The sequence below is a fragment of the Vombatus ursinus genome, unplaced genomic scaffold (genome assembly GCF_900497805.2).
Source record: "Vombatus ursinus unplaced genomic scaffold, bare-nosed wombat genome assembly UNPS02014820.1, whole genome shotgun sequence".
NCBI lineage: Eukaryota > Metazoa > Chordata > Mammalia > Diprotodontia > Vombatidae > Vombatus > Vombatus ursinus.
In genome coordinates this window covers 23,805,756-23,833,545 of record NW_020954598.1, presented here as the reverse complement: position 1 = coordinate 23,833,545, position 27,790 = coordinate 23,805,756, and the positions used below count along the sequence as shown (strand labels likewise).

The following is a 27,790-nucleotide window of genomic DNA, read 5'->3' as shown; positions in this document are numbered from 1 at the left end:
ATGTTCTAGCCCCTTTCTGGAAATGACAGCCCCCTTTCTCCAAGTTAACCAAAAAGGGTCAGAGGCTGGGGTCTGGTCAGGGGTGTTGTGAGGGGATCTCCCAAACCCAGAGCTCAGGGGAACTCATCCCTCAGTTGCCATAAGGAGGGAGGAGATTATTTCTACTATAGAGCACCTTAAAGGCTATAAAATACCCCACAATCCTGCTGGAACAGTAGGTCTGTCAGCAGGAGGAAAGGACACCAGCCGAAGTGGAAGGATTGGAATAAGACCTTGATTTAGAAGTGGAAGTGACTATAGAGGCCGTCTAGTCTAAGCCCTTTCTTTACCAATGAGGAAACTGAGGCCTAGGGAAGTTGAGTAATTTTCCAAAGGTAGGCCAGGTAGAAAGGTTAGGATTCTAACACAGGGCATGGCCAGTGGAACAGGATTGGGGCAGAGAGTTTACCTGAACTTCAATGGTGATGGTGCAGGAGCCTGACTGGCGGTGCGTAGAATCCTGGTCCTGGTCTTGATCTGTCAGAAAGACCACCAGCGTATATGTCTTCTGTTTTTCGTAGTCCAATGATGCCAGAAGATGAAGTTTGCCTGATAGAGAAAAGTTTGGCCTCCTCAACTTCCCAAACCCTGATTCCAAGCCCAATTCCAACTTGCCTCTGTCTCAGAGGCATCGGGGTATGATGGAGAAAATGCCCTATCTAGAATCCAAAGTCTTGGGTTCATGCTCTGGCTCCAAGGCTTACTAGCTGTAGGATTACAGGCAAGTCTCTTAACCTTTCTGAGCTTCACTTCCTTCATTTGCAAACAGAGATAAAGAATGAAAGCATTGATTAAGCACTTTCACAAAGTCCAGGGATAGTCCTGAAATTTCCTGCCTCTTAGCATTCTTATACTTTGTAACCCTTAAAGTGCTGGAGAGTTGGGAATGATTATTTCCCCTCTTCTTTCTCCATCTTACACAAGAGGGAGGTGAGGGGAATAAAAGCCACCTGAAGAACCTGTGATAATGAGAGAAACTAGGAGATGTCCCAAAGGGGCTCTTAACCTTGTTTGTGTTTGGACACCTTTGGTAAAGTAAAGCCCATGGGCCCCTTCTCAGAATATGTGGAAATACAGCCTGCAGAATTAAAAATAAAACAAAGCAAACCTGAGTTCATGGAGCCCAGGTTAAGAATCCACAATTTAAGGGAAAAGGGGAAGTTTTCTTAAGCTTATGGTGGAAGGTAGGTACCACTGCGAGGGTCAATGTAGAAGTTGGCCGATGAGTCTGAAATGTGGTACTCAATGTTGTTGGGTGGATAGTCACGGTCTGAGCCAAGAACAGTGCCAACCAGCGTGCCATGGGGAGCATCTTCTCTGACCAGGAATGTGTGAGCAGGACAGATTGGAGAATATTCATTCACTGGCGTCACTGTCACCAGCACTGGCACCTCGCCTGGGTTGCGGGTGGGGGATGGGGAGTGAGGAGGAGACAGGGAACTTCATTCAGACCATTTCCCCCAATTTCCCACTGTGTACAGCAGCACTGAGATGCCATACTGAAGACTGGAATTGATGGGGTATGGGCCCAAGCCGAAACCTTTGTCCTTTACCCCAAAAAGAATTTGGGTCCCATTTGTCTCTGAGCCCAGAAAACCCACCTTGGATTCTGAATTCCCACTTGATCAAGTAAGTCTAGCTTCGCCTGAGGCTATAATCCTATCAATTGGCATTTCATTACCCTTACACCCAATCTTCTAATTCTCTGCTACCCTTAACCTTGCCCAGCCCTCCATTGCTTGTTACCTTGGGATGGCCCCCAGCTACTTTCCACCCTAGAATCTAGACCAATCTAGACCCCATTCACAACCTTCCAGTCATTCCCATCAAGATCCTCCCTACACCCCTCCTCCAGTCACCCAGCCTACTGGCCACTCCCATCAAGATCCTCCCTACACTCCTCCTCTAGTCACCCAGCCTACTGACCACTCCCATCAAGATCTTCCCTTACACCCCTCCTCCAGTTACCCCAGCCTACTGGCCACCTCCATCAAGATCCTCCCTAGACCCCTTCTCACAGTCACCTCAAACTACTTGGCCACTCCTAGATCCCTCCCACAGTCTATCTGTATATAAGATCCATCTTGTGTCCATTAAGGTGCTCAGATTCTTAAAATCTAGTCAATTTCTCACAAATGTTCAGATTCCTTAAGAGTCTGGCCAAAATGGCAAATAGTTAATAAACTTTGGCTTTGGCTGAAAGAAGGCTTGGATCAAATTTATTTGGGCAGGACCCGTGTGTCGCTGCTTCGAGGTCCAGTGCCCCTAAATCTCAACAGAATGACAGCCTGGAAATACCTAAATTGAGGAGGCCAGGCATCTACTTTGTTGGGAGCCTCCATTCTGATGGAAGAAACCTTGTTCCTTGGGGAACAGCTGGCATGAGGGGGAGATGGGGTCCCTGCCCTCCAAAAACTAAGGGCTGAGGAAGGGGAGAGCTCTTGCTCTTGGGGAGTCACAAATCTGAGAGAGAGAGACATTGTCCCCATCTCAAGGGACTCAGGGACTTTCTGGACTAAGGGGCTAGATGAGGTCCTCCTAAAAGGAAGCAATGCATACCAAGTGGGATGCTACCTAATTAGAGGTTATAACAGGGCAAATTGAGGCCACAGGTGCATGGGAAACAAGAAATCTAGGACTCTGAGGTAGGATATGGGGAAGGAGCTGGAAGGAGAACTGGGTCCTGATAGGCTCTAACCCCAGGAAAGTGGGAAGTTGTGGGAAGTTAGACGAAGCCAAGGCCCAGGAGGACTCACTGGTTTGGGGTGGCTGGCCGCTGTCAGTCACCAGGATGGTGGTCCTGTACTGAACATTGGGTGCAAACGAGTCATAGTCTAGTGTACTGTTCACCTGCCCAAGAGAGAGGAGAGGAGAGAGAATCTCGGGCACTGAACAAGTCTGCCAAATAGGATTGATGCCACCCCAAGGATGTGTTCCAGGGGGATTCTCTTGGGTGAAAAAGGCTGAGAGTTTCTCACATAGCTGCACTCAGGGGAAAACATCCACCCTCCAAGCCCTTCACTGTATGACCATTGGCATTCCCATAAAAATAGTCACCCCGATACTGAGGAGGGGTGTCAAATTAATAAGACCTCACATTTATGTAGCACATTCTGGTTTACAAAGCACTTTGCATGCAGTAACTCATTTGATTCTCACAACTACCCAATAAAGTAGGTGATATTATCATCTTCATTTTACAGATGAGGAGATTAAGGCTAAGAGAGTTTAAATGACTTGAATTGGGTCACACAAGAGGGAAGTGTCCGAGGGAGGATGTGAACTCAGGTCTTCCTGCCTTCAAGTCTGTCTCACTATCTGCTGTTCCTTCTAACTGCTATGGTAGCTCCTAGGACCCAGGCCCATCAAAATTTCTCTCTACTGAAATATTGGTATCACCCATAACACACACAGAACCAAACCTTGAACATTGATTTGCAATAGACATTTGTCTAACTGAATTGTTTGACTTTGGTGATATGACTTATTCTATCTTGGCTTGATTTTTCTCATTTATTCATTGAACAAAGTTATTAAGCACTCCCTGTGTATAGAACGCTGGGCTAGGAGCTGGGGAGACACGGACTTTAGAGGAGACCCCGTCCCAGGCTCTTTGGAGTATTTGCTAGAGTATAAAACACAAACACAGATAACTCTAACACCTCATAATGCCTAATAAGGATAGTAAAGAGGTTCAACGGCACAAATAATCTCTCTCTTTCCTGTTCTTACTATATAAACTTGTGAGGATCAAATAGACATGAAAGTGTTTGGGAACAGGTAAGGACTATCTAAAAAGCCACTCTCCACTCTCCCCACAGCAAGTCACAGGGCCAAGCCTTGGTAGAAATCCTAGCCTTTGGCCACTGTATCAGGTTCAGGGCTGCCCATTCTAGAAATGGATTCCCAGGGCCAACGTCCTCTCTTGGTGGCGTCCAGAGAGCCCCTGGATCAGGAGTGGGGGGGGGTGGCACCTGAAGGATGGGACCCTGTAGGCGGAAGCTGTGGTTTGACTTGGTCTCATTATGGTGCCGGAGCTGATAATGAAAGGTGCTGCTGCTGGAGTCTGGGTCAGAGCAGGCCAGAGTCATCAGGACACTGCCCGCAGGGATGGTCTCTGGGACTTGGGTGCTGTTGGAAAGATATGGAGGACGGTGTTAAGAACCAAAATGAGGGATGTTCAGGGGGAAGGTAGTGCTGGTACATTGGAGAAAGCTTTGATGCTGAGTGGGAAGACTTGTCTCTGACATGGACCTGTTGTGTGACCACAGACAAGTTGCTAAACCTCTCGGGTTCTTGGTTTTCTCATCAGGACGGATGGTGGGAAGCATGACTTGAATGGGAGGATCTCCAAGGCCCCTCCCAACTCTAGCATTCTATGTTTGTTTGGTAAGGATTTCAAAGGCCAAGGAAAAGGACCAGCAGGGAATCGGCACCAACAAAATTTCCCAACTCCATTCCACTCTGAAAGGTGCTAAGCTCCAGTCCTGGGTGGAAGTCCCTTTAAGGTACTGTGAAACAAACCTCTGCCCTGGGCCTTAGGCTTGCCTGACCCTCTGCCTATTTCTGATGATACCAGCTCCTCTTTCAGAGTCCATCCTGGGGACATTTCCTTCAGTCCTCTCCCCCTTCATTTCACAATTTTAAAAATTTCCCTATCCCTGAACCCATGTATCTGTGTCCCCAAGGGCCTTTCGGGCCCCTCAGCAAACTTGACTCCTTGCTTCAGAGATTTTTCTCTTCCTGACTTCTACTCACTTATCCCTGTACCCCCTCTCTCATTGTTACACTCTCCCAATTCCCGTTCCCCTGGACGAGGAAGGATGGATTTGGACTCCATGGACTGAGCTCCTTGGTTTATTCTATAATCACGGGCTTATTTTCAGCCCATCAGGAAGCTTCAGCTATCTTGGAGACCAAGCTTGGTGGGCTCTGGGTGGTGAGGGTTTCATGAGGGAAGAGGCATCCAGAAGGGCAGTCTGGCTGCTGACAACTCACACCAGCAAAGCAGGGGTGCAGCGGGGGGCCCAGGTATTGGTGGGCTGCACATTGATGGTGACACTGAGCTGAGCACTAGTCGAGGGCTGCAATGGATCATACGCCATCACTTGTAACTTGGTGACCGCAGCCCCAGGGTTCCGCCCCAGATCCAGAGGAGCTGTGGTGCGTATCAGTCCGTCCACTGTGCAGGCAGGTGGGGAGGAGTGAACCTGTGGCCCAGCCCACAGCCCATCCCCACCCCACCTGCCCCATCACCTTTCGCCCAGGCCTACCCCCAAACCTTTCCCATACCCAAGAAGGCTCACCGGAGCTGATGGAGTATAAGGGGCAGGGGACAGGTTCAGTGATCTCATATCGAACACGGCTGCCATTGGCTCGGATCTGGCCAGCCACTCTACCAGCCTCTAGGTCTTCAGAGATGTTGAAGGTCTGGAATTGAATCCTATGTGCCCAGCAAATCTAAGCACCTTCCCATTCATAGAACTTTCCCCTAGCATTGTCCCCACCTCCATCAGAGCAGAATAATCAGAAGGAAAAGAGAGAGGTGGCTACAGCTGGTCAGCCCCTGGAGACCCAGCCCAGAGCTGGGCACAGTCTACTTTCAGAATCACAGATCACAAAATTTCAGAGTCAGAAGGGACTTCAGAGGACATCCAGTCCAATCCTTACCTGAGCAGGTATCCCCTCTACAACATTCAATTCAATAAGCATTGAGAGACAGTAGTGTAGTGGGTAGAATAAGTGCTTAATAAATGCTTCTTAATTCCTTCATTCATATAGACCTAAATATCAATGCTACAAGGGGGAATGGAATAAAGGGGAAGTCCAGGTAGAATGTTATGAGAAATTGGAGAAGAGAGAAATCACTTCTACCTGGAGCATCAAGGAAGCTTCCTGAGATAGTATATTATGTAAGTTTTAAAGGAAGAGAAGGATTTAATATAGGAAGATGGGGGGTGGGAGGTGGGGACAACATGAGCAAAGGCACTTTTATGTAACTTACAATATTCATTATATGTCTTATCTCACTTTATATTTACAATAACCCTGTGGATTAAATTATGCATGTATTATGACTCCCATTGTACAGAGGAGGAAACAGAGGTTTGGAGAAATAAGGAGACTTACCTTCCTGGGTTTTGATTTTCTCAACTGTAAAATGGGGGAGTTGGGAGAAATGGCCCTCAAGGTTCCTTTCTTCTCTAAATCTGGGAACCTGTGTGACCCTGTAACTGATCCCCAATGTCACATGGATCCAGCCCCCCTTCTCTCTCTGCACTACCTTAGAGAGGAGATAATAAGAATGGGGGACCCAGAGTGGTCCAGTTGGTCTGGGAGAAAGAGAGTAGGATGAACTAGGTCTGGACCAGTAAGTTGGAGTTAGATTGGAATGGTTGTGAATGCCAGGATCAGGAGTTTATGCTTCATTCACTGGGCAAGAGAAGATTTCCCAGATAGCAGTATGAAAGATGGACCAGAGAGGGTTTACCCTGGAAGTTAAGAGACAACTTCCCCGACGAGTGACCATCTAGTTTCTCCTTAAGACCTCTGGGGAGAGCCCATCCATTCAACTTTGGGACATTTCTAATCATTAAGAAGTTTGGAATTACAGGGAACTCAGTAAATATTGTTGGAATGAAAAGGAACACCAGTCTCTTTTTCTTAATAAGACAATTAAAAATACAATATACATTTTTTTTAGCTGCCTACTTATGTACAAGGCCTTCTTCCTACCTCCTCTTTGGAGCTCTGGTAGAAGAAATCATAAGATTGTAGTCTAATGCTAGAATGGCCCCCCACTGCCATCTAGTCCAATCTTTCCCCTCCCTCATCCCATTTATGGATGGGCCTAGGGAAGTTAAGAGGCTCAAGGTAACATGGGCCGCATTCCACAATGTAGAATTCACAATGTAGGACCCACAATGTAGAACTCAGCCCTAGACCCAGAGAGAGGAGGGTTTCCTACCCGAAGAAGACCTTGTTGGAGGGATTGGGCAGAACCTCCACCGTCAGGGTCCCCTGGCAGCTGTTGCCTTGTCCATCAATGACCAAGATCTTCAGCTGGAAGTGCTAGGGGTGAGACCCAGGAGAAAACCAAAATGGAGGGTGAAGGCCCATGAGCCTGCCACTCTTGCTGAAACCCTACCATAATAGCATCATTTGTTCATTCATTCATTCATTCATTCACCCATGCAATAAATACTATGCAGGCCTGGGGGATATACAAAGGTAAGACTCAGTTTCTGTTCTTCTGTACCTTGGACCATTAATAAGGTTTATTGGGTTAACAAACCTCTCTCTTAAAATACAACTACCCTAGAAAGGGTTGACACATTAAGCTATTGATTATTCACTCCGAGAAAGTCTGGGGGTAAAAAGAGTTAGGAAACCTAGATTTAAAGACTGGCCCATCCATTTACTACCCATGGGGACCTTCTCTGAATCTTGGTTTTCTCTGTAAAATGGGGATAATAACACTGGTCCTACCCACCTCAAATTAGATAATATTCATAAAGTCCTTTGTAAGCTGTAAAATGCCACATAAATGTTGGCTTATTATTAATTATCACACTTTAGTGTGCATTGGTTTAGTCATAGGATTATAGATTTAGAACTAGGAGGGAGCTAAAGAAGCCCTTGAGTCCAACTCTTTCATAATTAGAGATGGGGAAACTGAGTCACAGAGGTGCTAAGTGACTTGCCCAGGCCTCCACAACTAGTAAGTGTTCCAGGTAGGATTTAAACTTGGGTCTTATAGATTCCAAGTCTTTCACTCTCTTTAACTGCTAGGCCATGCTTGCCTGCCTCTTAATCAGCTGTTTTTCCATGTAGTGGTTAAACATCTAGACCTTGAGGAAATTTGAATTTTAATGAGAGGAAGAGTGAGAAGAGAATCCTTTGGAACTTGGGGGTTGTTCTTGATTCTTCCCTTTCCTTCACTTCCCCTGTCCGGGTACTTCCACGATAGCATACCCCTCCCTTCTCCTCTGTTCCTATTGCCACCATCCTAGCGGAGGTCCTCATCACCACCAGGCTGGGTTATCATTTACATTCTTACAACTCTCACTCCACCCTACTCTGCCTCCCATACCAACAAACCATCCTTTAGGCCACCCCCAAGAATCATCTTTCTTATCAATAGAACTGATTACTCCAGGCTTCTGCTCAACAATCTTCACTGGCTGCCCACTGCCTCCAAAACTCCTACACCTGGCATCCAAGGCCTTTCACAGTCTGACTCCACCTTACCTTTCCAGCTTGACTTCTTTGTTTTGTACACTCTACACTCCACTGCAAGTGAACAAGTCTCTGCCCTCATTCTGAATGTACCCTAAATGGCTCAGGGCATCCTCCATACCTTATCCAATTTCTATCCATCTATTAGAGTCAACCTAAATCCCAGCTCTCCTTTCCCTAATCTTTGTGGCTGGGAGTCACTTTCTCCCTGGGGCCCCACCTAGCAATGGTTTGGGCCTCTCTAATGCTCTCTTCATATAACATTATTCTTCTTTGTGTTTCATCATCGCTCTATCAGATGGCAAACTCATGAGGGCAAGAAGTGTGTCTAAAGTGCCTTTCCTCCCCGGGGCCCAGCATAGTGTTCTCATAGTACTCCATCTATCACCCTCTAAGGTGACCTTGCTTCTACTCTGTAAACACATATGTACATACATATGGTCTCCCCCATTAGAGTACAAACTCCTTGAGGGCAGGGACTGATTTTCTGTTTTTGCCTTTCTTTATATCCTCAGCTCTCAGCAGAGTGCCAGGTATACAGTAAGTGTTCAATTAATGCTTGTTGGTTGATTGGTTATATACAGTAGGTGCTTAATACATATCGGTTGAATGAATTAATGAACAGATCATTTGGGCAGCGGGCAGTGCAGAAGGAAGCCTGAGGCTGGTCCTGCCTTTCCTATATCCAACTTACCCACTGTCCCCTCTCTTTCAGCCTAGGAGTTTTTCCAGCTTTCACCCTGCACCTCTCATCATTTCTCCTTCTTCTGGGGCTCAGCATCTCATCCATTTTCCCAGGCCCCAGTGGGCAAGAGACACTCACCTTGTAGGCACTACCAATGAGCCCCTGGGTGGGGGTTAGCACCTGCCCCAGCTCATTGATATAGAAGAATCTGGCATCTTGGTGGCTTGTGATCATCATCTATGGGGAAAAAGGCTGGAGTAGGCAATCAGGGACCTCAACTTGTACTTCTTCTTTGCTAAGCCCTTCACAAACCAACTTCACTCTGGTAAGGGAAAGAGGGTTGGGTGGAGAGTTAGAGGGTCTGGATCTGAATCCGCTCTCTGATACTTACTAGCCGAGTGACCTGGAGCCATTCACTTAACCTCAATTTCCTCATCTGTAAATTGGGGAAGTCCCATTGCTACCTATCTACCTGTCTCTTCTACTGCTACCTTTATATAAGCCTCTCATTATCCCAGAGGATGTCTCATGTCTTATTATTATTCCTAATATACAATAATATTATGTGTAACATTATATAACATGATGGTGATTATATAACATTAGATAATACAATAATTATATAATTTTATACATAACTTCATATAATAGCATAATGATGCAATGATATATATAATTTATATATGAGGTTATATAATAATATAATATTGTTTTTTGTTGTTTGGTTGTTTCAGTCATGTCTGACTCTTCATGACCTCATCTGAGGTTTTCTTGGCAAAGATACTGGAGTGGTTTGCCATTTCTTTCTCCAGCTCATTCTACAGATGAGGAAACTGAGGCAAACAGGCTTAAATGACTTACCCAGCTAGTAAGTGTCTGAGGTCAGATTTGAACTCAGGTCTTCCCAACTCCAGGTCTTGCACTCTATCCACTGTGCCACCTAGCTGCCATAATATTATTACAAAATAATAATACAATAATAATAGCTAACATTTAGATAAGGCTTTATGGTTTGCAAAATGCTTTGCTTTTATCTTCTCATTTAATCTTCACAACAACTCGGTAAAGTAAGTGCTCCTGTTACCCACCTCTTACAGATAAAAAAACAAAAGCTCAGAGAGGCTGGGTGATTTGTTCAGTCTCCTGCTTCCAAGCTCAGCGCTCTCTCCACCAAGCAGGTCCATCTTGATGGCCCACCCCATCGCCTTTCCTCACAATGTCTTGTCTGCCTAGGATCTCTGTTATTCTATAATTCTATGCCTGGCTGCCCGGGTTTTAGAGAGGACTAGCCCTTGCCCATTTCTCTCCTCCTTGGTCCCTAGGCTCTGGGCTTCCATGCTCTGCCCCTGTGGGCTCACCTTGACACCAGTCAGACCTCTGCGGAGCAGCACCACGTAGATCAAGGATTGGGGTTCCACAGTCTCCAGAACCTGCACCTTGTCCCCAGCTGTCCCAGGCAAGAAGATCACAGGATTGAAAGGGTAGAAAGGACCTTAGAAATGATCTAATTTTCTCCTTTTGCAGATGAGGAGAGATTGAGACTCAGAGGTTACAAGAGGGGTAGATTCGAACTCAGATCTTTTGCCTCCCAATTCAGTGCTCCTTCCCTTCTAACCCACTGCCTCTTTGCACTGGATCACTGACAGAGGAGACTCCCCTTCTCACTTCCTACCTAGCTGCCAGGTGCCAGAAAAAGGGTTTTATAAAAGGCATAGCAGGAGTCATCACCTGCACCCTTCCCCATGTGCTCTAGGTCATGGGGACAGTGCCAGAAAAACTATGGAGAAAGTCCACTTAGACCCACATCACTGTGCCAAGGGTCCTGGGGCCATCTGAGCAAAGCTCCCAAGAGCTTCTGTGTCCACCCTGTACCCACCTTACCTGTGCTGGCAAAGGGGCCCAGACAAATAGGGTGACCACGGGCCTCAAACACCTCAACGGACAGGGGCAAATTCCAAGTTTTTTCCACGCATGTGAGCTTCAGATTGAGTTGGTAGTGGTTTACCTGCCGAGCATCCAGCCTGGCTGCGCTGCTTAAGGTCACCTAGGGGTAAGTATGACAGTATCCAGTGAGTACCTCAAAGCTGGTACAGTGGATAGAACGCTAGACCTGCAGTCAGGAAGTTCACATCTCACCTTAGATACGTAGTAGCTTTGTGACTCTGGGCTGCCTCAGTATCCTCATCTATAAAATGGGGATAATAATAGCACCTATCTCCTGGGGGCAGCTAGGTGGCGCCATAGTGCATAGAGCACCAGGCCCAGTGGTAGGAAGACTCCTCTTCCTCAGTTCAAATCTGGCCTCAAATACTTACTAGATGTGTGACCCTGGGCAAGTCACTTAACCCTGTTTGCCTCAGTTTACTCATCTGTAAAATAAGTTGGAGAAGGAAATGACAACCCCTCCAGCATCTCTGCCAAGAAAACCCCAAATGGGGTCACAAACAGCTGGACACGACTGAAAAATGATCGAACATCTCTCACAGTTGTCGTGAGAATAAAATGAGATAATATTTGCAAAGCGATTTACAAAACCTTGAACTGATATGTTAATGTTATTACTAGACTGTTTGGGAGCCCCTGAAGCACCAGAGAGCAGTGCAGCTGGACTCAGTCTCCACTATTTACTAGCTATGTGACTTTAGGCAAGTCGCAAGAGATGCACAAACTAACAGCTAAATTAGCACCTAATTAACAAGAAGAGTTATTTTAAATAGGAAGCTTCAAGATGAACCTTGTTATGAACAACTGTGGTGATCACTAGAGTAAGGAATTCCTTCCCCCCTTTAACTTTGACCAAGAGGCAGTAGCATAGGGACTTGTGTTATTTTGACATCATAAACTGAGGATTTCAGAGCACATTTTATGCCAATTTGTGTGTGCCTGTATGTGTGTACTGATCTTCTCACACTGTCTAGTTTTAAAATTTAACCTTTAAAACACTTAAGCCAAACATTACGAGGCTTTACAAAGCAGGCTATGAAGTGGTTTCTTCACACCCCTTTGGTAGCCTTTCCCATCCCATTGCCTGGGACCCCCATTGTCCTCTCTGTCTCTTTCTCACACTGCCCTTCTGGCCCTCTCTTGGGCTGTCTTGGCCTGCCCCCTCCAGTCCTTCCCATATAAGAACCCTTGGATGAGAGGTGCTGTGGGGAGGGAGAGATTCTGAATCAAAATCAAAAACAGAAGGTGGGCTTTTTTAAATTTTTATTTATTTTTTTTAATTAGAAAGAAATATCCTGCCTGGATCATGTCCTTCCTCAACTCTCAGATCTCAATCCATTCCCAGGAACTCACATCCTAGCAGGGACAAGTAGGGACAGCTACTCAGGGTGTCAAGGAAATTGGAAGTGGCTATATCCCTTGGACCCCAGCCTTAACGGTGTCCTGAAGGCTCTTCCTGAGAGTCAGTGGCTAGGGGAACAGGTAGGAGTTGGCATGTGTGATCTCTTTAGGCCTTTTCATCTATATATAAAATAAGAAGGTTGGACTACCATAGGTTCCCAAACTGGGTGATACTGCCCCTTGAAGGGCACTGGAATGATCCAGGGGAGTGGTAGTAACCTCAGGTGTAATTGGAGGGCATTGAATAAAAATAAGGGGGTAGTAGAAGCATAAAGAAAGACGAGAAAAGAAGAAAAATTTGAAAAACCATTCACACATGTTTCATCTGTTGTGTAACAGAGTGAAAGTCATTCTTACATTACATTATTTTCCAAATAATTTTCCAAATAATGATCCACAAAATGCAAGTTATAACTGATCAGTGGTCAAGTCTGCCAACAGGCCTTAATAAGCAAGTGTTGGCAGGCAAGTATGTCCTGTGTGTTTAGGAAGTCAAGCATGCATAGGCAGGAATATGTGCATGTAATGACTTGTTTACAATACAATACTATACGGTTATATGACACAATATTGTGTCAACAAAATTTCAGTGCAGGAAAAACCCAACAAATTTACAATAAATTATTAAATTTAAGATGAGTTTTTTTATTTTATATATTTTTGAAATGATGCAAATTTTAAAAAACCATTAAAGGGTTAGAGAAAGTAAATTTCCAGGGGGGAGCTGAGTAATTTTTTTTTTAATAAGAGGGTGGTAGGCCAAATAAATTTGGGAACCTCTAGATTAGACCAATCTTTGTTTTTCTTCAGTTGTTTTTCAGTCACGTCTGACTCTTCGTGATCCCATTTCAGGTTTTCTTGGCAAAGATACTGGAGTTGCCTTCTCCAGATGAGGAAACTGAGGCAAACAGGGTTAAGTGTCTTGCTCAGGGTCACACAGCTAGTAAGTGTCTGAGGCCAGATTTGAACTCAGGAGGCCCAGCACTCTATCCACTGTACTACCAAGTTGCCTCTGACCAATTTAGATGACCTTTAAGGTCCCATTCAGTTCTTGATCCTAGGAAGCCTAGGAATGCCCAGGGCTCTCAGACTTCTCCATCAACTGTCTGTTCTGTGAATTCTTTTTCAATATCTCTCTCTGTCTCTCTTTAAGGGAAGGGACTATATCTGGTTCATAGCATCATAGAAATCAGAGCTGGAAGGGACCTTAGCACCTTGCCTAGAGTAGGCCCTCATAAATATTTGTTGAATCGAATTCAGTCCAATCCCCTCCTTTTACAGATGAGTAAATTGAGGCACAGAAGGGTAATGAATCCAAATTCCCAAGGTCCTATCCAGTGTCTAAAATATGTATCCCCCTACCCACCCACCCAAACAGAGCCTTAAGTAAGAGTTGATAGCTGATAGCCCTTAAGTAAGGGCTGTAGAAGGACAGCCCTGGTTCTCTAAGACCTCCTTCACCACCCCAACCCCGGCCCCTTGTACCTTTGCCAAATACTGTGTATAATATCCAGATAAGCTGGGCTGATTAAAGAAGGAGCTGGGGGGATTTACGCTGTCCAGCTCTACGATGGGTGGGCAGGAGCAGTTGAAAGAGAATATGTGGATGACCGAGCCAGGTTCCTGTGTCTCAGAGATATTCACAATCCAGGGCAAGCCTGCACACAAACCACAGCTCAGTGATCTGGATTGATTGTGCCCTTCGTACCCTGAGGGCAGCCTAGAAATATCATAGGAACCCAGGCAGCTGAAGTGGAGTCAGGGGACCTGAGTACAAATCCTGGGCTTGGCCACTTACTACCTGTGAAACCCTGAGAAAATCACTTATTTACTCCGGGCCTCAGTTTTCACATCTATAAAATGGGAGGGTTAGATTAGATGATCTCTAATGCCTGTTTGATCCTATATCCTATGATTCCCTCACCTGCACCTCAGATCGTAATGAAAGAGGTTTATTCCTGGCCCTAATGCAAAGGAACTGATTGACATTGAACAGGCCATGTGACTTCTCAAGGCCTTGGTTTCCTTTGCAATATGGGGAGAATTGTGCCTGCCCTGTTGACCCCTGGGTCATAGAATATGGTGCTGGAAAGGACTTCAGTGATCACCTTCCATAAACTCTTCATTTTACAGGTGGGGAAACTAAATCCCAGAGAAAAAAAGGTAATAAAAACAATGGCAGGCATGTATATAGCGGTTTAAGGTTTGTAAATAATAATAGCTCACATTTATATAGTACCTACTATGTATGTGCCTGGCACTGTGCTGAGCACTTTACAAATATTATCTTATTTAATCCTTATAGATACCCTGGGAAGGAGGGGCTATTGCTATCATCCCCATTTCTACAGTTGAAGAAACTAAGGCAGACAGAGATTAAGTGACCTGCTCAGGGTCACACAGCCAGTGCATATCCAAGGCTGGATTTGAACTCAGGTCTTTGTGACCCCAATCTACCCTAGCTACCGCACCACCTAGCTGCCCCCAAATACTATACATATATTATCTCACTTGATCTCCATACCAATCTTGTGAGATGCAGTACCTGGAACATAGTAAGCACTCAATAAATGCTCATTGACTGATGTATGTACTGTTATTCCTATTTTACAGATGAGAAAACTGAGTCAAAGAGAGATGCCGTGATTTGACTAGGGTCACACAAGCTAGAGTCTGAGGCAGGATTCCAACTCAGGTTTTCCTGATTGTGAATCCAACACTATCCATTGTGTCACCAAGCTGCAAGATTTACATTTTTAACAGAAAAGTTCAGTGATCTGTCCATGATTATACCTGTAGAAAGCCATAAAACATAATATTTGAACCCAGCTCTCCTAACTCCAAATACTGAACTCTTCTCAGCCTACCATATAATTCCCAGAGTGGATAGTGTAAATCTCTGTCGAGTGATAAGGGATCTTTTGGGTAGTTTAGAAGGCAGTAGTTACATTGGGGAGGTCAGGATGCTCGAGGGGACCAGAGTTTGGTGCTGAAGTTCACCCTGGACTTCCTTCCCTTTTCCTTGCCCTCAGCCTCACTCCCACCCTAGGGGCTTCCCCAGGAGGATAGCTTACCTCTAAGAGTTGGGGCTGTCCCGGGAGAAAGCAGGTCACGGACTAAACTCTTACAATCCCCAATGTTGAGTAAACCTGAGGCACCTTCAGAGACAAGAATTGGTTCTCACCGGGGGTGGGGTGGGAAGGAAGAAGGCCATACTTCAAGAGAGACATCCCCCATACCCTTGCCCTTGCCCTTTCCACCCCCAACTGCCCCATACCCCACATTTCCAGGGCAAAAATGAGCCCCCCAAGGCAGAGCAGCTTCATGTTGAGGGCCGATAACTGAGAGGACGGCTAGTGCTCCCTCATCTGAAGCCTCTGTCTGTTAGCTGGTGTTTGTCACACCCACAAGGTTGCCAGGATGCATTGCCTGGGAGCTGTGGACACCACTTTCCACTGCCCCACCCAGCCCTTGCTTTGAGTTCAGAAAAATCCCTGTGCCCTGATCCCCAGGTATAACTACCTGTCACTTCGTTGGGTCACCTATTTCCTATTTTGTGAACTTCATTCTCATCCCACCTCCTGGGGCTCAGATGGGCAAATATGAGTGCCTCCATGTCATAGGAGGGGAAACTGAGGCCCAGGCAAAGCAAGTGGTCTACTCAAAGTGACCTAGCTCCACTTAGAAAGTGGTAGGACATCCCCCTGGCCCTTCAAACTTGACCTGTTCTCCCTTCTGATTTCCCTTTCTGTCTATTGAATCATCATTCCCCTTCCTTCACTTGCCTGTTACCTTGGGGCTGGCTATCTTTGACTCTTCTCACTCTTTCACCTCTCCTATAAAATCAACGACCAAGTCCTGTTTATTCCCCCTTTGTCCCTATAGAGAGCATGACCAAGAGGAACTTGGTCAAGATTAACAAGGTTAAGGGTTAACTTACGTCCTGGTATTGAAGATACCTGTCTATAGGGCAGGGGTTCTTAACCTGAAACCCATGCACCAAGATAAATTTTAGGGGGTTCATGAACTTGAATAGGAAAAAATTATATCTTTATTTTCACTAGCTTCTAAATGAAATTTATATTTCCTTCAATTATTTCATTTTTTTAAAGCACTGAGACATTTTGTTACTCTTTTTTTTTTCAGTCTCAAATTCTCTTCCTTCCCTACTCCCTCTCTTACCCAATAAACAGGCAAGAAAAACAAAACTTATTACAAATATTTATAGTCATGCAAAAACATTTCTGCATTCTGCATTGGCCATGTTCCCCTCACCCTCCAAAAAAAAGAAAAGAGAAAAAATACACTTCAGTCTTTACTCTGAGTCCATCAACTCTTTTTCTGGAGGTGGATATCATGTTTCATCATGAGTCCTTTATAACTGTGGTAGGTCATTATGTCACCAGGGTTACTAAGTCTTTCACAATTCATAATCTGTTCAATATTGTTATTACTGTGTAGATTGTTATCCTGCTGCTGCTCACTTCACTTTCATCAGTTCATACAAGTCTTCCCAGGTTTTTCTGAAGCCACCCCCTTCATTGTTTCTTATAGCACAAGTATACCATCATATATGTATGTGTGTGTATGTATATGTGTATGTGTATGTGTATATATATATATATATGCACTCACATATATACATATATAATTGAAGAATGGCTGAAAAGGTATGGTGCATACATACATACACACCATACCTTTTCAGCCATTCTTCAATTTATGGGCAACCCCTCAGTTTCTAATTCTTTGGCACCATAAATAGAGCTCTTCTAAATATTTTTTAATACACAGGTCCTTTTCCTTTTTCTTTGATCTCCTTGGGGTACAGACCTAGTAGTGGTATTGCTGGGTCAAAGGATATGCATAGTTCAATAGCCTTTTGGGCAGAGTTCCAAAATATTTTCCAGAATGGTTGGGCAAGTTATACTAAAAATATACCTATTTTCCCACATTCCTTCTACCACGTATCATTTTCCATTTTTGTTCTTTTAGCCAATCTGATGGTTGTGAGGTGGTACCTCAAAATTGTTTTAGTTTACCTTTCTCTAATTATTAGTGATTTAGAGCATTTTTCCTATGTGATTATTAATAGCTTTGATATCTTCCTCTGAAAACTGCCTATTGGCCATTTATCATGTGGGGAATGGTTCTTATTCTTATAAATTTGATTCAGTTCCCTATATATTTTAGAAATGAGACCTTTATCAGAGAAACTTGCTGCAAAGCTTCCAGTTTCCTGTTTTTCTTCTAATTTTAGCTGCATTGGTTTTGTTTGTGCAAAAAAAACTTAAAAATTTTTTTATATAATTAAAGTTATCTGTTTTACTTCCCATGAACCCATCCCTTGCTTGTTTATTAACTCTCCCCCTATACATAGATCTGACGGGTAATTTCTTCCATGCTTCACTAACTTGCTTATGATGTCGCTCTTTATGTCTAAATCATGTACCCATTTTGAACTTATCTTATTATATATATGATATGAGATGTTGGTCTATGTCTAATTTTTGCCATACTACTTTTGTTTTCCCAACAGTTTCTGTCAAATAGCGAGTTCTTATCCCAATAGCTGGGATCTTTTGGATTTATCAAACACTCAGGTTACTGTACTCATTTACTTTTGTATGTTATGTACCTAATCAATGTAACCTATTGATCAACCTATTTCTTATCCAGTACCAAATTGTTTTGATGATTACAGATTTGCAAAATAGTTTAAGATCTGGTACTGATAGGCCCCCTACTCTCTCTCTCTCTCTCTCTCTCTCTCTCTCTCTCTCTCCACCCTCTACCACTGATTCCCTTGATAATCTTTTTTTTTTTTTTTGGTAAGGACATCAGGGTTAAGTGACTTGCCCAGGGTCACACAGCTAGTAAGTGTCAAGTGTCTGAGGTCAGATTTGAACTCAGGTCCTCCTGACTCCAAGGCTGGAGCTTTATCCACTGTGCCACCTAGCTGCTCCATGATTCCCTTGATATTCCTGACTTTTTGTTCCTCTAGATGAATTTTAGTATTTTTTTCTAGTTCAACAAAACAATTCTTTGATAGTTTGATTGATATGTCACTGAATAAGTGAATTAATTTAGGTAGTATTGTCACTTTTATTGCATCGGCTTGGCCTACTTATGAGCAATCAATATTTCTCCAATTATTTAGATGTCTTTGTGTGGAGTGTTTTGTCATTGTGTTCACATAGTTCCTGTGTGTCTTGACTACCAAGTTGGAGCTGGAGTCGGAGGCATCTAGGGTTAGAGCTGGAGTCAGTTAGGGTAGTAATTTTAAATGTAATTTCTTTTTTTATCTCTTCCTGCTGGGGTTTTTCATATATAGAAAAATGGATGATTTGTGTGGGTTTATTTCACATCCTGTAACTTCTACAGTTGTTAAATGTTTCAACTAGTTTTTTAGTTGACTGTCTAGAGTTCTCCAAATAAACCATCATATTTGCAAAAAGTGATACTTTTGCTTCCTCATTGCCTATGCTTATTCTTGCAACTTCTTTTTCTTTTCTTATTGCTATAGCTAATATTTCTTGGGCAGGGACCTGTTGGCCAATGTTGGCCAAAGAGCCAAAGTGCAATGGGTGTAAAGAATGATCTTTAAGAAAGAAATCTAGCTAGTAAACCCCAAGATAACTAGGTAGATTCAGCCATCAAAATTTACTTTCCTTTAGGCAGAACTCCCTCAGGGAAGGGCATGATACCCCATTTAGGAACAGGAGAGGGGAGGAGAGGACGGGAGGGGAGAGAGGAGGAGGGGAAGAGAGAGGAGGAGAGGGGAGGGGAGAGGAGGGGAGGGTGGAGGAGAAGAGAGGAGAAGAGAGGAGGACAAGCTGAATTGCCCAACTGGAACTGGCCAGCTGGGTCCCCATTGGGGCAGCTAGGATACTCACAGGTTGTGGTTTGTCCTTTGTTCTCTAAGAGGACCAAGACATCAGGAGATGTCATGAGAGGCCTTATTTCTCTTTGGGCCAGCAACCCTGAGGGTCTTCCCCTCCCAGTCTGATTTTTTTTTTTTTTAATTAAAGGAGCCATCCTAATCACTGAATGTGAATGGGTGTTGCCTCACTCTAAGTGAGAAGAACTCAGAAAGACCTTAGCTTAAAAAGGCCAAGATCCCCCACTGCATTCTGGGCCATCTCCAGTTGTCCTGATCTATCTTTTGCCACTGGACCCAGATGACTGCAGAGGAAAGAATGAGGCTGGTGACTTTGCACAGCCCTCCCTCACTTAAATCCAATTCACTTGCAAGTCACGTCATCATCTTCCTGATGTCATGGTCCTCTTCAAGAACGAAAGACAAACCACAGCTAATATTTCTAATACAATATTGAATAAAAATGGTGATAATGTATCTTTGAATCACCTCTCACCTTCTTGGAAAGGCTTCTAGCTTCTCCCCATTACAGATAATGCTTGCTCTTCATTTTAGATAGATACTACTTTACATTTTTGGGGCAGCTCAGTGATGCGGTGGATGAAGTACCAGGTCTGGAATTAGGAAGATCTGAGTTCAAATCCAGTCTCAGACACTCACTAGCTATGTGACCCTGGGCAAGTCACTTAACCCTGTTTGCCTCAGTTTCCTCATCTGTAAAATGAGCTGGAGAAGGAAATAGCAAACCACTCCAATATCTTTGCCAAGAAAACCCCAAATGGAGTCCCAAAGAGTTGGACATAACTGAACAACAGCTTAACTGAATTTTAAGAAAAGTTCCATTCATTCCTGTGCTTTTTAGTATGTGTGTGTGTTTTTTAATAGGAATGGGTGCTGTATTTTGTCAAAAGCTTTTCCTGTATCTATTGAAATAACACGGTTTTTCCATGTTGGAGAGCAATTTGGAACTATGCCCAAAGGGCAATAAAAATGTGTATACCCTTTGACCCAGCAATAGCACTTCTAGGGCTATATCCCAAAGAGATCACACAAACGGGAAAAGGACCTACATGTACAAAAATATTCATAGCAGCTCTTTTTGTGGTGGCAAAGAATTGGAAATTGAGAGGATGCCCATCAATTGGGGAACGGCTAAGCAAGTTGTGGTATATGAATGTGATGGAATATTATTGTGCTATAAGAAATGATGAGCAAGCAGACTTCAGAAAAACCTGGAAAGACTTGTATGGTCTGATGCTGAGTGAAGTGAGCAGAACCAAGAGAACATTGTACACAATAACAGCCACGTTGTGTGATGACTTATATTGATAAACTTGACCCTTCCTGGCAATACAAGGATCTAAGACATCTCCAGAGGCCTTGTGATGGAAAATGCTATCCACATCCAAAGAAAGAACTATGGAAGTTGAACTGCTTTTTTTTTTCTCTTCTGTTGAGTTTTGTTTCCTCTTTCTGATGGTTCCTCCTATTGGTTTTAATTTTTACTTACAACATCACTAATGTGAAAATATGTTTAATATGAATGTAAATGTATAGCTTATATCAGATTGTGTGCCATCTTGGGGAGGGTGATGGGGAGGAAGGGGGAGAAAAATTTTAAACTCAAAAGCATATGGAAGTGATTATTGATAAGTCAAAATAAATTAATAAAAAAAGATTAAAAAAGAAAGAAATAACATGGTTTTTGGTGGTTTTGTTATTATATGGTCAATTATGCTTATAGTTTCCTTTACATTGAACCAATCTTGGCATTCCTGATTTAAATCTAGCCTGGTCGTAGTGTGTGGGTCTTTGTGATATATTGCTGTAATCTCATTGCTAGTGTTTTAAGTTTTGGGTTTTTTTTGTTTGTTTGTTTTGTTTTCTGCATCAATACTCATTAGGGAAATTGGAATATGGTTTCCATTCTCAATTTTGACTCTCACTGGCATAGGTTTCAAGACCATATTTGTATCATAGAAAGAATTTGATAAGACTCCTTTCTTACGTATTTTTTCAAACAGTTTATGTAATACTGAAAGTAATTATTCTTTAAATGTTTGGTAGAATACACATGTAAATCCATCTTGTCCTGGAGTTTTTTTTTTCCCTTGGGGAGCTCATTTATGGCTTGTTCAGTTTCTTTTTCTAAGATAGGATTGTATTATATCAAATTGCATGCTTTCTGAATGAGGAGGGGAGGGAGGGAGAAAATTTAGAACTCACAATTTTAAAGAAAGAATATTATAAATTATTTTTACATGTAATTGGAACAAATAAAATATTTTAAAAGTTCAAAAAATAAGATAGAGTTGTTTAAGTATCCTATTTCTTGTTCTGTTAATCTGGGGCATTTACATTTTTATAAATATTCATCCATTTAATTAGATTGTCAGTTTTATTGGCACATAGTTGGGCAAAATAGCTCCTAATAATTATTTCTATTTCTTCTTCATCGGCTGTGAATTAATCTTTTAAATTTTTGATACTGATAATTTGGTTTTCTCTCTTTTTAAAAATCAGATTAGCTAATGGTTTATTTGTTTTCATGTGTGTTTATTTGTTTTAAAAACAGCTTCTAGTTTTATTTATTAGTTCAATGACTTTTTACTTTTAATTTTGTTAATTTCTTTTTTGATTTTTCAGGCTTTTTATTCTGGTGTTTAATTGGAGGTTTTTAAATTTATGTTTTTCTAGGTTTTTTTTTTTTAGTTGCATGCCCAATTAATTGATTTGCTGGTTTTTTTATGTATGTAAACATACAAATTTGAGATATAAATTTTCCCTAAGTACTGTTCTGGCTGCATCCCATGAACTTTGGTATATTGTCTCATTGTCGTCATTATCTTTAATGAAATTGTTGATTTTTTATATGATTTGTTCTTTGACCCACTCATTTTTAAAGATTAAGTTATTTAGTTCCCAATTAATTTTTATCTGTTCTTCAAAGATCCTTTACTAAATATAATTTTTATTGTATTATGGTCAGAAAGGATAACATTTCTGCTTTTCTGCACCTGTTTATGAGGTTTTTATGCCCTAATACATAGTCAGTTTTTGTGAAGGTTCATTGTACAACTGAGAAATAAGCTTAATTCTTTCTTTTCCCATTCAACAGCATCCAGGAGTTTATCACTTCTAACTTTTCTAAAATTCTATTCATTTCCTTAACTTTGTTTTTTTTTGGTGAGGCAATAAAGGTTGACTTGCCCAAGGTCACACAGCTAGTAAGTGTCAAGTGTCTGAGGTCAGATTTGAACTCAGGTCCTCCTGACTCCAAGGCTGGAGCTCTACCCACTGCACCACCTAGCTGTCCCCTTAACTTCTTTCTTGTTTATTTTATAGTTAGATTTATTAGATCTGAGAGGGTGTAAACTGAGGTCCCATTAGTATGCTTACTGTTTCCTTCTATAACTCAGTTAACTTTTAAGAATTTGGATGCTATGCCATTTGGAGCATAGATGTTGAGTACTGATACTGATTCATTGTCAATAGTGCCTTTTAGCAAAATGTAGTTTCCCTATTTATCTCTACTTTCGCTTTTGCTTTGTCTGATATCATGACTGACATCTCTGCCTTTTTTATACTAGCTGAAGTATAATTAATTCTGTTCCAGCCCCTTATTTTAACTCTATATCAGTCCTGCACAAAGGATTTCCTCTACATTCAAAGGATGTTTTTCTCTGCATTTTCCATGGTCCACCTGAAATCCTTTGGTGAGCTACAAGCAGCCCAAGGGCTGTTAAGTGGTCCATGGGCTGCAGGTTGTGCAGACCTGCTCTATGTGTATCTTTCTGTTTCAAGTGTGTTTCTTGTAAACTATATATTGTTGTATTCTAATACATTCTGCTATCCTCTTCTATTTTATGAGTGAGTTCATCTTATTCACATTCATAGTTATGATTATGGACTGTGTATTTCCTTTCATTCATCCCTTTTTTTTTTTTTTTGGGCAATTGGAGGTTAAGTGACTTGCCCAGGATCACACAGCTATTAAGTGTCAAGTATTTGGTCTGAGGCTGGATTTGAACTCAGGTTTTTCTGACTTCAGGGCTGATGCTCTATCAACTGTGTCACCTAGCTGCCCCTTATCCTTCTCCATTTTACCCTGCCCCTCTTCAAGTGTCTGTTTCACTACAATATTCCTGGGAGTTTTCATTCTGGGACTTCTTCTGGAAAGAGACTGGTGAATTCTTTTGATTTATACTTTGCCCCTGGATTCTAAGATATCTGGGGAGTTTTCCTTTATAGTTTCTTGCAATATGATGTCTAGGCTCTTTTTTTTGTTGTTCATGGTTTTCAGACGGTTCAATGATTTTTAAATTATGTCTTCTTGATCAGTTTTCCAGGTCAGTTGTTTTTCCTATGAGATATTCTATAGTTTCTTTTTTTTTTTCAGTCTTTTGACTCAGTTTCATTATTTCCTAATGTCTCATTGAGTTATTAACTTCCATTTGGTCAATTCTAACTTTTAAGGAGTTATTTTCTTTAGTAATGTTTTTTACCTCTTTTACAATTCTATTAATTCTCAATTTTCTTGGGTAACTCACTTCTTTTCCCATTTTTTTCCTTTATAGTTTCTTATCTAGTTTTAAAAATTTTTTTTTTCTTTTTTTCTTCTAAGAATTCTTGCTAGGCTTCCATCCAATCTGCATTTTTCTTTGAAGCTTTGCTTCAAATCGTTGTCTTCTGTGCTCGTGTCTTGAATTTCCCTGTCACCATAATGCTACTAGATTTTTATGATCAGGTTCTTTTTTTTTTTTTGTGCTCATTTTTCCAGCCTACTTCTTGACTTTGGACTTTATGTCTATATTAGGATATGCTCACTTATGGGGAAGATGTCTGGCCTAAACTTTTGTCTTTTTATGACTTCCTGCTATTTTGAAAGCTCAGTCCGGGGGCCTGCAAGTTTTCAGTGCTTCCAAAGCAGTGTAATCTGGAGGGAGAGGTCTGTTCACTGCTCTCCTGGTCTGCAAGTTCCTGACCCAAATTTGGATAAGTTGGTTTGTGTGTGTTGAATTTCTGTAAACTGCTGCTGGACTCAATGACTTTTAGCCTGCTGGGAGGTTCTGCAGGTTCAGAGTGACCAAACTGTTGGACTCCTGTTTAGTGTTGGTTTCTTGACCTTGTTATTCCATCACAGGGTTCTGTGAGGGGCTAAAGGTTACAACTGAGTCCTCCTTCTGCTCTTGGGCTCAGAACCACATCTAAGCTTCTTCCTTCCCCTGAGGCGTTCTTGCCCAAAGCTGTGACCACTCCTCTCCACCCTGACACTGTGACCTGGAACTGGGTAGTGGATGACAGAGCTGCAAGATGGTGCTTGTTTGTGCTCCCAGCACTAGTTTAGGGGTCCCCTGGGATCTCTTTCTGTCCTGGTGCTTCCAGCCTTGGTGTTCAGTCTTAGCCCCCTTACCATCCCTAGGTGATAGAATGCTCCCCACCTCTGCTGCCATTGTACTGAGCTCCCAGCCAGTTCCCACCCCAGTGTCCACAGACCTCTCTATCTTCCTAAGCTGCCCTGGGCTGGAAAAATGACTCACTGTGACTTTTTCTTGGCTTTTTCCATTCAGAATTTGGTATAGCGGTTTTCTAGGTTGTTGTAGATTAGGCATGTTGGATTGTTGCAGTCTAGGGTTGCTGGGAACCCTAGGGCAAAAGGTGCAGGTCCTGCCCTGAGAATTTGACCCAAACCTTCTTTCATCCAAAGACAAGGTTTATTAGAACAACGATAGAGGTGGGTAAGATCTTAAGGAATCTCACAATTGGCCAGACTCTTAAGGAATCTGAGCATTTGTGATGCTTGTATTGACAAACAGGCCAGATTGAATCTGAGCACCTTAATGGAGGTAAGATAGATTTTTCTTATACAGAAGAATGTAGGAACAGAGGGGTCTACAAGGAATTAAGGGTGGGAAGTGGGGGGCATTCTGGAAGTAACAGACAATGACAGGCTGGGCTAGGTTAGAAATAACCAAGAATTAGGAGATGGGGTGTGGGGCCACAATGAAAGGCCAGTTGAAATGGGCCGATGCCTCAGGCTAATGCCAGAGACTTGACCACATGGGAAAGTTCAAGGAAGTTGGGGAGGGGAGAGTTTCCAGGGTTTATTCTTGTTAGGATGAGCTGGGCAAAAATGCTGATTCTCACTCCATCATCTCTGTAAATTGTAGACTCTGTACCTTCAATTATTTTAAAATATCATTATAAGAATCCCATGGATTCAATGATCAACTCTGTGCTAATGATTCTCAAATCTATTTATCCAGCCTTAACCTCTTTACTGACCTCCAATTTCACATCTGCAAATGCTTGTTGGATAGCTTGAATCATTCACGTCTTGAACTCAACAAGTCTAAAACTGAACTCGTTATCTTTCCCTCCAAATCCTTCCCCTTCCAAATTCCCCATTATTGTCAAAGGCACCACCATTTTCCTAGTCATTTAAGTTTGCAACCTAGATGTCATCTAGTAGTAAAGCCAAGAGTTAGGAATATGAATTCAAATTTAGTCTTAGACACTCACTAACTCTGTGACCCTGGGGAAATTCATTTAACCCGTTTGCCTCAATTTCTTCATCTGTAAAATTGGGATAATAACAGCATCTATCTCCCAGGGTTGTTGTGAGGATCAAATGAGATAATTGATTAGAATAGGCAAAGAAGAAACAAAGCTATCACTCTTTGCAGATGATATGATGATATACTTAGAGAATCCTAGAGAAATAAAGTAAAAAACTACATGAAAATGAGATAATTGTAAAGTGCTTAGCACAGTGCCTAACACCTTGTAAGTCACAGAACAAATCCCTGACTCCAATCCCTTAATAAAAGGATTTGCTCTGTGAAGTTTGTATTCAGTCAAAGGGCCACACTCGAGGACATAGAGGGCCCCAAGGGGATGTAGCTCAAGTATGTTATTAACTGTGACTTAGACATCCGAAATGTGGCTTCAGAAAATGGGTATCCAAGGTTTAAAAAAAATTGTTGTTTTTCTCAAACCACTTATTTGGACAGTCTCCAACTCCCCTTTGAGGATTCCTCATGTCTTCTCCCCATTGGGTATCTGTTGTCTGCCCATCCTGCATTTCCTCTGGACAGGAGGAATATTTTACTTTCCATTTTCCCCAATCCTCCCATCATCTCTACCAAGTGAAATCACTGGATATCAGAGCTTCGAGGGAACTCAGAAATCATGGAGATCATCTCATTGCAGCCCAGAGAGGTTAAACAACCTATCCTAGGTCACACAGCTAGTTGGCAGCATAACCTGTAGTCTAGCCCAGATCTCCTGACTTTCAATTCAGTATTCTTTTTCCCTGTGCCAAACCCCCTGTATTCTGCCTTCCTTTAAAGTTCAGTGAAAACCACCTCCTACAGGAAGTCTTCCTTAATCCCCCTACCTGGTGGTAAGACTTCCCTCTCTGAAGCCCTCTGGCTCTGTCTCTGAGCCTCCTTCATGGTTCTTGTCACATAACAATGTACTTTGTATTGGAGCTAGGTTGGGTCTTTGCACGTCCTCTTGTCCATCTATTGCCACCTTGGGGTAGCCTAGCACAGAGCCCCGCATACAGAAGGCACTCAGGAAGTGCATAATGGAGAAGAGGAAGGGAACTAGCACTTATTAAGTGCCTACTATGTGCAGGCACCTTGTGTCCAAGGTCTATGGCAAGAGTTTTCATTCATTTTCATTTACTCTTGGTCAAGGACAAAGCTTGAGCGCCTGAGCAAAGATTCATAAGCTGTGTCCGCATAGACTTTTGATGCTTTGCAAATACCATCTCACCAGACCCTAACACTAGTTCTAATCCCACCTTGCACTAATATAGGTTTTGCAAAGTGCTTTACATATGATATCTCATTTTATCCTCAAAGCTGGAAGTAGTGCTATTATTATCCCCATTTCGCAGATGAGGAAACTGAGGCTGAGAGCTATTAAGTGACCCGCCCAGGGTCACAGAGCTAGTAAATGCCCCAAGTTTGGTCTTTCTGACTCCTATACTCTATCCACGAGTCCCGCCCCCTGCCAGCTTCCTGTTAGATGACTATGTTGGATTAGATTGGGTTCATGTTTTCTGTTTTGTCTTTTGGCAGCCTGGTCAAACCTAATACTACTGCACTTTGTTGAGTCCGTCCAAATCTAAGGAATGATAATTACAGTTAGTGGAAATAAAGATGCACATTTTTTCCCATACAAGGGCCCCCTGAAATCTTCCCAGATGACCCCTGAGGACCCCTGAACTAGATGATTTCTGATGTTTAACGAAAGAACGTAATTGGGTTTTGCGGTGTTGGTTGGGAAGCGGAATTCATACACTCAGAGTATATACCACTAGGGGGCGCAGCTGCTCCACTCAGCCTAGGGCTTCACTTAGAAAAAGGATGAATGACAGCCAAAGAAGGGGCTAGAGCCCGTGTGGGAGTTAAGGGGTTGGACCTTTGAGTCTGTAGGGTTACCCCTCACTCCTGGTTCTGACCTCTGGGCACAGGAGACCTGGCAGTAGGGTCGAGGTGCAGTTAGCTTTGGAAGCTCTCATTTGGCCAGTGATAGCCCTTAAGAGTGTGTGTGTGTGTGTGTGTGTGTGTGTGTGTGTGTGTGTGTGTGTG

General features: G+C 42.8%; 1 protein-coding gene across 2 annotated transcripts in view; it reads right to left on the bottom strand.

The window, feature by feature from the left end:
- The window catches only part of CDHR4 (cadherin related family member 4), a 35,792-nt gene extending 20,119 nt beyond the window's left edge, over window positions 1–15,673 (bottom strand). For both annotated transcript variants that reach the window (XM_027837133.1, XM_027837134.1), the window contains exons 1-13: window positions 15,585–15,673; window positions 15,382–15,465; window positions 13,793–13,965; window positions 10,844–11,006; window positions 10,321–10,409; window positions 9,101–9,199; window positions 7,007–7,110; window positions 5,346–5,482; window positions 5,038–5,221; window positions 4,014–4,170; window positions 2,796–2,889; window positions 1,232–1,435; window positions 449–588 (exon numbers count right to left, since the gene is read on the bottom strand). In XM_027837133.1, the coding sequence (XP_027692934.1) occupies window positions 449–588; window positions 1,232–1,435; window positions 2,796–2,889; window positions 4,014–4,170; window positions 5,038–5,221; window positions 5,346–5,482; window positions 7,007–7,110; window positions 9,101–9,199; window positions 10,321–10,409; window positions 10,844–11,006; window positions 13,793–13,965; window positions 15,382–15,465; window positions 15,585–15,633 (1,677 nt within the window). In that variant the 5' untranslated portion in view covers window positions 15,634–15,673. The remainder of the gene's footprint in view (window positions 1–448; window positions 589–1,231; window positions 1,436–2,795; window positions 2,890–4,013; window positions 4,171–5,037; window positions 5,222–5,345; window positions 5,483–7,006; window positions 7,111–9,100; window positions 9,200–10,320; window positions 10,410–10,843; window positions 11,007–13,792; window positions 13,966–15,381; window positions 15,466–15,584) is intronic.
- Between the last annotated feature and the right edge of the window lie 12,117 nt (window positions 15,674–27,790).